Raw genomic sequence first — 12,770 nt, forward strand, 5'->3', positions numbered from 1 at the left:
TCAATTGTGAACTTCATTTTATTTTAATTCTTTCTTTTTAAGCATTCGATCTTTTTTACAGAGTAAAAGAATACGGCGTAAATTACTTTTAATAAATCTATCGGAACTGGAATTTAATTTCACTTCATTCATTCAGAGTCACAAATTAACCTAAACTGGATGCTTTTGTAGGGTCGGAGGAAGCCCAAGCAAGCACGGGGAGAACATACAAACTCCGCATAGGAACGCCCCAGGCCGGGGAACTGTGCCCATCTTGTTTTGGGGTCCTTCATCATTTTCTGAAACTAGTAAAAGAAAAATTTGCAACACACTATTATTTTCTTGCAGGATAATTTTTGTCTTAATCCAGATTAGTGTTTAACTTTTGCGCTAGATTAAACAGTATGTATGCTTATTTGATGGTAGAGGCACATACATTCACTTGTTTTCATCTTTGTTTTCTCTGGTCTTTCCAGTAGGATTGTACAAGGATTACCATTATTGTGCTTTCGTCAAACAAAACCATGACTAGTTAAGCTTTATTGAAATGTTCCATAATTGATGTCGCAGTTAACAACCTGTCTACTAACCAAATACAGAGCATGAAGATAGACAAACGATTCACAGCGAAAACACTCTTTGGTTCTACTTTTTAAAAACAAGTGAATGGTAGCCTAGAAGGCAAATTATAAAGTGGGGCAAAGAAAAAACACAAAAAAACAGCTCAATTGCAATAACTAGTGCAATAATAGCTTAAATAAACAGTGTTTACTATCTTATCTGTAGCCGTGATATAGTGAAAGTTGTTTTAGATAACCGTCACCAGCATTGAAATAACAGCGGTTTCGTGAGAAAATACAGTGGTGATGTTATGAGGGTGGCAGAGATGTTTATCTTGCTGTATCGTTGTAGCCCCGCCTTTAGAAAAACAGGGACCGCTTGTTTTGCTACAACACATAGCCCAAACAAGCAGAATATTCAGTTCAACGTCAACAGAGGGACAAACGGTTTAAACACCGCCCGCTCAGGCTACTCGGATTGGAAAATCGAGCTCGCCCGCCCTCTCCTCTCCCTGGTCCCGGCGGAAAACGCGCGAGATCGGCTGATGTGATTCTTCTACTTCCTCAAAGTGTAAACAGTGACAATCGCAGGGCGGTGTTTAGCTACTGACGACGTCATGGACGATTAACTTTTTTTGTTTGAATATTTGGACAATACAGCGTAATATTTGGCCGATTTATACGCTGGCACAAAGCGGCGTTGGGCGGAAACCGTTTGGTTGAAGAAGCTCAAAGGTAAAAGATGTAGTGACTGGAGGCAGCTGTGTTCACGTTTTTAATTGTCAAGGGATATTGCTAAACTTAACTCTGTGTCGTCATGTGCGCGTGCGTGTGTTTTTGGGTGTGCACGCCAAGGTTTGTATCCTGTGAGGGAATGGGTTCCATCCCTTGCTGGTTCAAATGGAGAATAAAGGGAGCGACGAGGTGGAAAAATTGAAGACAAAGTTCCTGTCAGTTTGGCACAATGTGAAGTACAGTAAGTAATTTGCTTGAAGCTAGTAGACACACGCACGAACACGCGCACACTCAGTTCTGCCACTCACGCTGAAGTCCCTGCTGAATGCGTGAAAAAACATTGTTGCCAGTGGAGTTTTGTTTATGCATCACTGTAGTGGGATATTTTTTCGAAAAGTCAATAAAGTTTTCAATCTTATTGGTATTACTAAATTTGAAATTTGTCAGTTGTCCACGTTGTAATTAGCACAATTGAAATGCTGACATGTAAACCCTTTGGACCCAGGAGGCAGCAGGAATAAAACATACACCACGATGAGACAGGCACCTACTGCTGTTGAGTCACACCTTTAAATAGCCCTTTGCCCTCATACTGACCACACTAATTTGAATGTATATGACAGTTCCCTGACATTAAACCTAATAATTATTGTGTTTACAACCAGGGCTTAATCTATCACAAATTGTGGAAAGACAGAATGCTGTGATTTTCTTTTTTTTTGTGTGTGTGTCTCAGGTTGGGCTCTGAAGTCAAAGACCTCATTTAGTAGAAATTCACCGGTGCTTCTTCTGGGAAAATGTTACCATTTTAAGACTGAAGGTATGGTGCACTGTCACATACATAGTAACTGCAGTTAAAACATACACTGAGTCAGGGCCATTTCTAGCTTTGTGGGGGCCCTCTGCAAGATGATGTTTGCCAAACTGTAATGGAGAGATTCATAATCCCTTAGACCATCCGCAGTGAAGCCGCAGCTTGTCATTGTGGTTTATTTTATTCTTATAGCTACATTTATTTTTAAACTTAAAAGGGAAAAGGAAAGTGAAAAACACACAAAACCAATCATGCTCAAAGCTGGTCACAAACCTGCAACACTTGGGTTGAGAGTCGGCCGCTCTCACCACCACACCAAGACATGATTCCCTTCCAAGCAGGGCGCTGAGCACCGTCTAAGGAGAGTGAGTTACACCTTCCTCCTTACCCGGTTACAGCAGGTAATAATCCCCTTTAGAGCCTGGCATTCATCACAGGGGGCCCACTAGTGGTTTGAGGGGCACTATGCATTTGCATAGTCTGCATACAGCAGGAAACTGCCCTGCACTAAATTGCATATACAGTGTAATGGTGTTCACATGGTTAAATATTCAACAATTTCACCCTGCAAGGTATCACAGTGAAGAAACCTAATGCTATATGTGATGAATTTCTACCATTCGGGTCTGCTTTCCACGAGAGTCTGATCTGACATGCTGATCGTTTCAGAATATTAACAGCCATGTGGGATTTGATTAAGGAAGTATGTGCATGAAGTAAAACATCTACCAGCACTTGATGATTCCTTTTAATTGCACCACCCCAATACGATGTTGACCAAGTTTTTGAGTACCAGTACTAACTCCGATCACGCCAATGATTACAGAAAACATTGTCTCACAACTTTTAAGGTGGATCTCAAAAATATGAAAGTAAAAAGGGGTGAAAGTTAACTCTTAAAATTCATAATGCATGATTAAATTGTTTCAGTATGTTTTTCACCTTGACACAACAGCTATAACTGTAGATACCTAGTTGATCCTACAATCATTTGCTTTACTTCAGATGACAATAGGCTCACAGAAGCCTGCTATGAAGCTTCTGAGGAGGACTTCATCATGGGGAATGTGGAGGCTTTCCGGGAGGATTTTGCGTCTCGAGTGTGGCTGACCTACAGGGAGGAGTTTCCTCCTTTACCCGGCTCCACCCTGACCTCGGACTGTGGGTGGGGATGCATGCTGAGAGCTGGGCAGATGATGTTGGCTCAGGCACTTATGCTTCACGTTTTGGGCAGAGGTGAATGAAATCATGGTACCCTACATGCATTACAGTAAAATTCTTTGCAGTGGTCCATTCAGAAATGTCAAAAGTGTTGACGAAAATGCCAAAGGTGGAGCTTGATTCATATCAGTCATCTTGTCTGACCAGTAAAATCATAATTATAGTGAAAGGAGAGAATACATTATTTCCTCATCTTTACAGGGCTCTGAAAAACATTTTACACAAACAATCCGAGAAAGGAAAATCATTTCTTTTGAGCTGTTTGCATCTCATAATTATATCAAACCAAATAGTGCCACACAAATCCATTTTTTTTATCACACTCTGAAGAAGATTCTCAGCCTTGTTGCAGAGTCACTGAAGTGCCTTAAGAGTAGACACTGTTTGGACACAACCTGTTCTCTGTAGCTCCCAGGTGTTCACCCATATATGCATGTATGAGCAGAAACTTTCATCCAGCAATACAGAAACCTAAACTGAATTGATTCATTCAAACACTGTATGTCAGTATTGGAATGCACATTGGCAATATATTGTTTCTTCATTTGCTGTTTATTTCAGTTTCTTTTTTCTAAGCAGGACTAATTGCCAGTTTTGAGGGTATTCTGATTCTCATCATGAAACAGGAAGTTTCATTTAGTACATGTGAGCTATTTGAGATGAGTGAATTCTTCACATCTATGTGAGTACTAATGTCTCTGAAGTGTCCTAGACTTTATGGTTCCACATAATGAGATGACAGTGCTGGTTTAATGCAGTCATTTAGAAAACAATATTTAAAACTTCTTCTTCTGTCAAATCTAAAATATGTCACTGATGAAATATTTCTCTATAAAGTAACTAATTGCCACTTAAGGATATTTATTGATCAATTTAACTTTGATTCACTTTGGATCAAGGTCATTTTGTTAATGGCTTAGACTCTACTCTGGCCCTTTTTATAGTCTGGGCCACTCCCATTCTCTCCGCCTTTGGCTCCCACCCTGTTTGTAAGGCTAAGGCACCGTTAAAGTGAAATACTGGGACACTCATACCTGTAATTGAACAGAAACACATTCTGCCAGAGAAGCACACACGGTTCTGTCTGTTTAAGGCAAAAACCTTTAAATTCAATGTCGTGAAAGACTTTTTGTTCTTCAAAAATATGACATAAATGAAACTTTAATGTGTTCAATGATCAGATTCAGAGAATGATCATAGATGCTTAACATGCTGTCTTTTATAATTTTTGGCTATTTCTGCAAAACTTGTAAGCCATTGATTTCATAAATGATAAGTACATTTTTTTGTGTTGTCATGTTTTCTTCAATATTGTTTTGTGAAGTCTAATCTCAACGTGTTGTCAGCGTTTTTGAGAAGATAGTAGTAACATAATTTAAAATTCTGAGAACTTCTTAAATGGGGATTTAAAGTGATTAAACAACTGTTCTTTGGGAATTTATTGTTTGTTGTGTGACCCTTTAATCAAGCAGATTATGTGCTTTTGCCAGAAACATGATATTGCCAAGAAACTTCAAATAATCATATTAAAAGCTGTGTGCTCTCACCATTGCTTATTGCAAAAAACAGGACTACTAACTATAGTACCCATAAGTGATTTTTTTACTTATGTTCTGTTCTGTTGATTGATATTTTATTCATGATTTTTTTTTTTTTCTTTTCAGACTGGACCTGGTCGAAAGCACTGACACTCCAACCTTTAGACACAGAGACATGGACAACCACTGCAGCCAAACGTCTGTTTGCCTCTGTGGAAGCTTCTCTGCAAGGATCTCATAGGTCTTCTGATCCTGAATTACCACCCATGCCTCAAGTCCAGTCCCAGCGATCCACAAAGGAGGCAGATTCACATTTGAAAGAGATATATCACCGCACATTGGTGTCCTGGTTTGGGGACAGCCCATCAGCTCAGTTGGGTCTCCACAGGCTTGTCAGCGTTGGTCTGGCAATGGGGAAACAGGCAGGGGACTGGTATGGACCTGCTGTGGTGGCACACATCCTCAAGTAGGTCTAAAACACTTCACCTTCACCTACTTGTACTTCAGTGACAGAATTATCTGGTATTACTTTGAGAAAAATGACAAATTAATAATTAGTTGTGATTATTCTACAGATTAGGGATTTTGGTAGCCATTTCAATCAATCAATTATTCTGTATGTCTACAAAATGTATGGCTTCTGTAGCAGTAATGAGGATACATTTTTTGTTCACATTATATTATTATTAATATATATTATTGATATATTATTTTGTATCTTTCCCAGTTTTTTGTGTAATAAAAACATAAAGTTTACAAATGATATTAAACACAATGGTGCAATGAATTTTCTATCCATATAGGGAAGGTGTGTGTGTGTGCACACGTGCGTGAGTGCGGAGAGATCAGACAATGGACAAATGAAGTGACGAACACTGAACTCTTCATGGCACCAAAGTTGATATATTAGAAGCAGGAAAAATGGGGAAAAAAACCCCACACAATTTGGTCCATGTAGCATTTTAGCTCAGTACACCACCACAATGGATTTGAAATGAAACAATCAAAATTTGCTTTAAGTGCTGACTTTCAACTTAAATTTGAGGGGACCTAACTGTTCTCAGTGTTGACCTTTTTTGTGTTGTCATGTTACATTGGTTTTCTTCAATATTATTTCTTAAATCTACTTTCAATGTGTTCAGCATCAGTGTTTTTGAGAAAGTGGTAGCAACATCTGCATATTGTAAATACGCTCATTGATTATTCAATATAAAGTCAACAGTATAGGCATAATTTATTCAAACATACAGTATTGCAGTAAAAATATCTTTGAATAGATGCACTAATTGTACATCGGTTAATACATTTTTACATTTGTTACATCAGTGTTTTTAAGGTCATCCTTATAAATGAAACCCGGATCTTTAAGTAGCAGATTCCATGTATAAACTTCCCTCTCCTCACTCACTTTCTCACCCTCTCTCTCCGTCCTCCTCACCTCTTTCTCCCTCGCTCTTAGGAAAGCTGTCGAGGAGGCGATGGACCCTGCCTTGGCGGGTATAACTGCCTATGTCTCCCAGGACTGCACAGGTATGAAAGATAAGTCTGTTGATGATAGATAGATAGATAAATAAATAAATAAAAACGGGTGCTGGGCACAATACAACTGACCCTTCTTTTTCTACTCACTCTTTGCTGCTGCTGCGAAATTGTGAAGCTGCTAAGGGTGATGACATGAGTTTAACTGTGTATATTTCAGATCTGACCACCCACTCCAGCCTCTCCTTAACCTCAGTGACCTTTGTTTTCATTCAAGTTTGTCTTCCCAATAGCCAGAACAGAGGATATTTGGAGTGAGAATGGGTGCCTTGGTGTTGGACAAGACTGATATTACCCTGAAAATGGCAGTTTAGTATGTTTATGCAACACACAAAATATTCATGCATTCATTGGCCATACTGCTTAATTGTACAGGGTCACAGGAAATTGATAATCAACATAATAAAATCTAATGCTGAAATTATAACTTGATTGATAACATTTCCATCAACCGAAATCTTGATATTTAACTATGAAAGTCATCTATTATTAGTGATGGATTCCGTTTTCTCCCTAGTTTATATGCATGTAAATGGACTTTATTTCTTTTTGGGTTTGCTGGTCGGACAATACCATTGATGTAGAAACATGAGCTTAAATTTGTAACAACTGAAGACGAATAACACACAGTAAAGTAAAGAAGTATTTATCAAATACTCTAGTTAATTTAATCTGGTTGTGTGGATACAACTGTATTCAAGAAGAGTAAAAACAGAATGACACCTTCTTCTGGAGGGATTTGATTGATGAAAAGCAATAAAATGCATAAAATAAAGTTTTATGCTCTTGTTTCCTACAGTGTAAAGAGAAATAAGGTGTTATTTTACATACAATGAAATGTTTCAAAATTTAGCCTAATTTGTGAGGCTTACAGCAAACCACCTCCAGCATATTATATGGATATAATATGAATTTATTTATTTATATACATATATATTGTACGTACATGTAGTAGAACTATACATATTCATGTCTATATGTAAGTAGAATTTGAAAAATTAAGGGACTTTTGAAGGCACAGACTATCTGATGGCTTGACAAAATGGACACAGACAGAGACATCACGACCCACCATATTTGACCAGTTGTTGATCGTCCATAGTGTACAGCGCTGATGTCGCTGACAGCCACAGGGCACCAAAAGCAGGACAGGCCTCTGCTGAGGGATCAGATGCCCCTTCTCCTCCAGCATCTGCTTCCACCCTGCCAGAGAGCCGAGCCGTCGTCATCCTCATCCCTGTGAGGCTGGGAGGGGAGAAGACAAACCCTGAGTACTTTGACTTTGCAAAGGTGAGGCATATTTGTAAGTTAGAGTCTGTATTAGAACTCTGTTGTTTTTGATGACAGAGTGGTACATACACATTCATATATTTAAAACAACTGGTTCAAAGCATCACAGGGGTTAAAGAGTAATGATACTGTAAATTGGAAATGGCCGTTGTGTTGAATAAGAGACATTTAATGGAAGCATTTAGGCTTTGAATCAGTTTGTTTGTTTCTGTGTCCCTCTGTGTTCACTCAGAGTATACTGAGTCTGGAGTACTGCATAGGCATCATCGGAGGGAAGCCCAAACAGGCCTGCTACTTTGTAGGATTTCAAGGTTAGTGTTAGCTTAATGGAAAAAAGACAAAGACTCACAGAGCGCAGTTGATGTGAATAGCATATTATTTTGCATAATATACCCTTCTTATGTAAAGAGACAAAGTAAGTTAATGTATTCCTGTTTGTGTGAGAAAAACGGAGAGGAGTGGAGATGGGAGCAAGTGAAGCAGGGCTTACTTTATTCTCTCTGACCCATCAAAGCCTCACCCATTTATCACAAGTAAACCTCCCAAGTTGTAAGCTGTAATTGATTTCCATAGGAGGCATGCATTAAATTTCATCTGGCCCCAAAGTGAGCCACTCTTCATCACCTTCAGAAGCCAGGAGGAACCTTCAGTTGTACATCTTGGCAGTCAATATTTACGCATTTACATTTTACCAATTTGAAATACAGTGGTGGATGATGTCTAAATGACAAGCAATACATTCTTGCTGCCAAGGCTCAGCCCAGCACTGCATTTATCATATGCAAATCATGGAATATAATTGCATGTTTATAAAAGTAATTCCCCCACACAAAAATTAAATGACAAGCTCTTTTTTGTGGGTGTAAAGAATGTGCTTGTACAAACGCATTTGATTATGCAGGATTTAATCCACCCTGGTGGATATTAAAAAGCAACAACCTTCTGGGAGGCATATTTGACGCACAAAATCCTAACAGTAGACTGAGCAGGTGACTTTGAGCTACTCTGCATAGAAATTGGAGAGAAGCGCGTTTTTGTAATAATCCAATGTTTTTGAATAACTTGTCTTTTGTTTTGTCCTTGCAGATGACAGCTTGATTTACATGGACCCTCATTACTGTCAGTCTTTTGTGGATGTCAGCACCAGCGATTTCCCTCTCCAGGTAATGTGAAATTACACAGACGAGCTGACTGGGGTCCCAGTAATGTGAATTTAATAGTTTCTGTTAGTACTTAAGGGTATGAATCTTAAAGCAGCCCTCGGCCCAATTACAGAGTCCCTATCTGCTGATTTATTTTCTGCTCAGATGTGTGAAGCTGCCACTTAAGAGAAATACGGCAAATACAGGATAAGGCACTGCAAGCCTGAATATTTCAGGACCCATACATAAAAATCAGCACATAGCACTGTATGGCAACTTTGTTTTATGCTTTTGCATGTTGTGATATACAATGTGACACACACTAGAGCTGTAAATTCATAGATGCTGTGACAGCAGATAAATAAGATTTCATTCATCAAATGATGCAGAATACAGCTATTTTTGTGTTGACGCTACTATGAAGTGTGTGTATGCCATGCAGTTATCTGCCCCTTCAGCTTGATGCATATTTTTAGATGTATCTTGTCTCTTTTTGTCTAGTCATATCATTGCCCCTCACCAAAAAAGATGCCTTTCAGCAAGATGGACCCAAGCTGTACCATAGGTTTCTACTCTAGAAGTATCCAAGACTATGAAAGAATCAGCCAAGAGCTGACTAAGGTGAGTGGTGCTGCCTTAAAACAGGAGGCCTTAAATATCACCCCACAATCCATAATTGTCATTACCATTTCACAAATAGTATCATCATTTTAATATTGTTGTATATTGCACCTGCTTTCTGTGCAGGCAAATGTTGTCAGTATAATAGAATTTGACCAGTAGGTGGCACCATTTAGCCATGAATCTGTCTCGCTTCTCACTTTACCAGTCAGCAAATCAGGTATATGTTATGAAGCAGTCTTCCCTCCTTAAACTTACCAGGCTTCTGCGTGGAGGACTCTCCTTCTATAGTTACAGTCTGAGAGAGAATATGCCTTTTGTTACTTCAAGTGTTGAAATTCATCTATAAAGTGTAGCAGTAGCACGCCTCAGAAACAGAGGTCTATTGTCGCTCCAGGTGCTGCAGCCACTGGCAAAGGAGAAATACCCAGCGTTCACTTTCGTGCAAGGTCACGGCAGGGATTACGACCTGTCGGCAGGCCTGACCCCAGAGAAGAGAGAATGGCCTTTCATCCGTGATCCAAGGAAATCAGTGACCACTGCTGGGGACTTTGTGTTGCTTTGACAGCCCTGGTAAAAAAAGGATTACAGAGAAGGGACTTCGCTACTTTTTCAGGATTCAAACGGCTCAGTATCCAGAGGCTTGTCTCTGACACTGTTGTGGCGCTGAAGGTTGTTGTGCTCTAAACCACAGTAATTCTGCGTAAACATCCTGGAAACTTTGTTGCTGAGCAATTTTAGACTAAATTGATGATAACTGGTTGGATTCGTATTTGGTGCCTGGCAATGCTTGAATACTGAATAATTTGTCAGGAAGCTTTGGTGCCAAAGACATGACATTGCTATTCACCCTTCAGCAACATTCAGGACAATAATCATTTCCCATGATTATTTCTACTTCTTTGGATGAAAGATGATTATGGTGATAGTAACTTTATCAACACAACAGATTTTAGAGATTTAGTAAAGGACAGTTTACACAGAACAACTGATGATGTTGGAGTCTCAAAGAAATGCGATTATAATTAGCACAGAGGCTCAGTTCAGCACTTTCACTTTGACACACTTTGTCAATTCAAGGTGAACATTGTGGCAGTAGCAACTAGGACTAAAAAGCTGTGTTGACCCACTTTAAACAGTTTTCAAAGACTACACTTAAAGTATTTAGACAGAGTTTCTGTTTGGCTCGCAATGGCCTGACAGAGGTATAGTAAAAGTCTAATAGTTAAAGAACATCAGCAATCTTTGAAGGTAAAGCAAAGTAACTTTTACAAACTAGTCTCCTAAAAACATTTCATCAAGCAGTATGAATTCTTCACCTCTCCAAAACACCTCAACACTAGCACAAGTTCTGAGGGGAAATCTTTCAATAATGATCCCAGCATTTCTTCACACCAGAAACTAATTTCTTAGCAATAATATATGATGGTGTTGTGTGATGATATGCTCGTTTGCTTGTCTTGGTATTTTTGAGCACTATTCATTTCCACTCTGTCATGGTGTGTTATGTTAAGCAGTGGTGTCAGGAGAGATGGTGATGTTTTGTGATACACCTCAGGAAGCGTTCTCTGTTATTAATTACCTTTTACAAAAGGATGCTTTGGATGTAAATGTATGTACTGCATATATACTAGTGGGTCAAAGGTTTTAGAACACACACACATTTTTCCTTTCTCTATTGAAAATTTCAGGCCTTTTCAAGGATCAAGTCATCAGTTCACTTAGTGCATCTCTGTACAAGTGGAAATAGGTGAAGCCTTGAAAGTTAATGCAAACAATTCTGATGCATGTCCCAACTTTTGTCGATGACTTAGAACTCCTCAGTCCGGAGGAAATAATGCTGGCCATCATTAAAGTGCAGGTAGTAATAATGTATATTAAATAATCAAAGGCAAGTAACAAAGAAGACACACTGTTAAGTCAGGGATTTGACATGAATTATAATGAGCTTAAACATACAGAAAAAGATTCTATGAATCTTTGCTTTTAGATTTAGCACTTGTGTATTTGTCTTATTATTTAAATTCAGAAAAAGTAAGGCATTGAATTGTGTAAATTTGTATTTAAACAGTTGGGGAAAAAACTAAAGGGCTGAGTGAAGACACTTAAATTCAGGGAATTGCAATATAGAGAAACACCAATCATCAGTATAATTACATGATGTTGTGTCCTGGTGACAGTTTTGTCCAATTATTTCAAAGCATGATAGATTTTGCAAGATTTCATATAATTTTTCATATTTCGTATTTATTTTTTTCCAGCTCGATTCCCAAACAATCAGTGACAAAATGTGTCTGTTTTATAAAGCACTTTTACAAATAACTACACTTAAACTAGGAGTGAAGAGGTATGGTTTAATACATATTATGCTACAAAAGCCACGCACTTTCATGAATCAAAAACACAGTTTCACAGATACTTGAATCTTATTTTATCACTTTCCTGCCTCAAAATCAACTACATGTCTTTTTATTATTTTGCTTAGATTAACTTAATAAATTTAATACATACTTCTTTCTTTCTTTCTCTATTGACTTTATTCTTTTGTGTCCACTAAGAATCTGAAGTGACTCTGGAAGAATAAAAAAAAAAAAAAGAAGAGAAAAATAGTTTGCATCTTTTTCTGTGCTACATACAAACCTCAGTTGTGCGCTGAAATATATTCAGTTCCTTTCTCTCCCAGTCAAATGTAGTAGATTAAAACTAATCGTACGTGCTAACCATCTCTACAGCCCATTAACCAGGGACCGGAAAAAATGTGACCCAGTGACACTGGCAGCAATTGTGTTCCTCTGTGAGGAAAAGAAAATATCCTTGTGTGCAAAGCTCTGTTACCATGGATAATATGTCTGTTGCCCCTTAGTTTGAGCTATGCTGGACTGTTTTCCTGTACAATACAAATTCTTGTATTATGATGAGCTGTGCTTTTTAAAGGAGGGAACTGTTCACTCTGTGGGGCGCTGGGGCAAAGGTGAGGATGGATGGATGGAGTGGAAGAAGAATCCCTCATCTGTTCCCTTCTCTAGCATGGAAAAGCAAAGGCAAAGCGCATAAAGGCATCATTTAGATCTCCTGTCTCATCTGTGTGTCCATCCATTTTTTTTTAGGGGGGTGGGGTTGTTTTTATTTTTTATTTTTTGACCGGCTGTGTGGACATTAAGTAAGCCGCAGGAAAAGGACCGGCGAAATTCTTCAGCTTTGGAAAATGGAAAGGAAGAGGGAGGGTTGGATGGACAGGAGGGAGGTGTAGGAAGGGGATGAGACATTTGGGGTTTTTTGTCAGAAATATGAAGGAGCACTTGTGCTGGGGGGCACAGAGCACAATGAGGGG

At 38.8% G+C, this 12,770-nt stretch overlaps 1 protein-coding gene across 1 annotated transcript; it reads left to right on the forward strand.

Annotated features, from left to right (window-relative positions):
• The first annotated feature begins 1,121 nt into the window (after window positions 1-1,121).
• atg4c (autophagy related 4C, cysteine peptidase) lies at window positions 1,122-12,035 on the forward strand. The gene is made up of 11 exons (XM_029500941.1): window positions 1,122-1,274; window positions 1,395-1,515; window positions 2,011-2,094; window positions 3,094-3,324; window positions 4,974-5,313; window positions 6,307-6,377; window positions 7,489-7,676; window positions 7,909-7,987; window positions 8,763-8,839; window positions 9,320-9,439; window positions 9,837-12,035. The coding sequence occupies exons 2-11, from the start codon at window positions 1,440-1,442 to the stop codon at window positions 10,002-10,004; spliced, it is 1,434 nt and encodes a 477-aa protein (XP_029356801.1). The 5' UTR covers window positions 1,122-1,274; window positions 1,395-1,439; the 3' UTR covers window positions 10,005-12,035.
• Window positions 12,036-12,770: the final 735 nt, after the last annotated feature.

This window comes from Echeneis naucrates, chromosome 4, assembly GCF_900963305.1.
Source record: "Echeneis naucrates chromosome 4, fEcheNa1.1, whole genome shotgun sequence".
NCBI lineage: Eukaryota > Metazoa > Chordata > Actinopteri > Carangiformes > Echeneidae > Echeneis > Echeneis naucrates.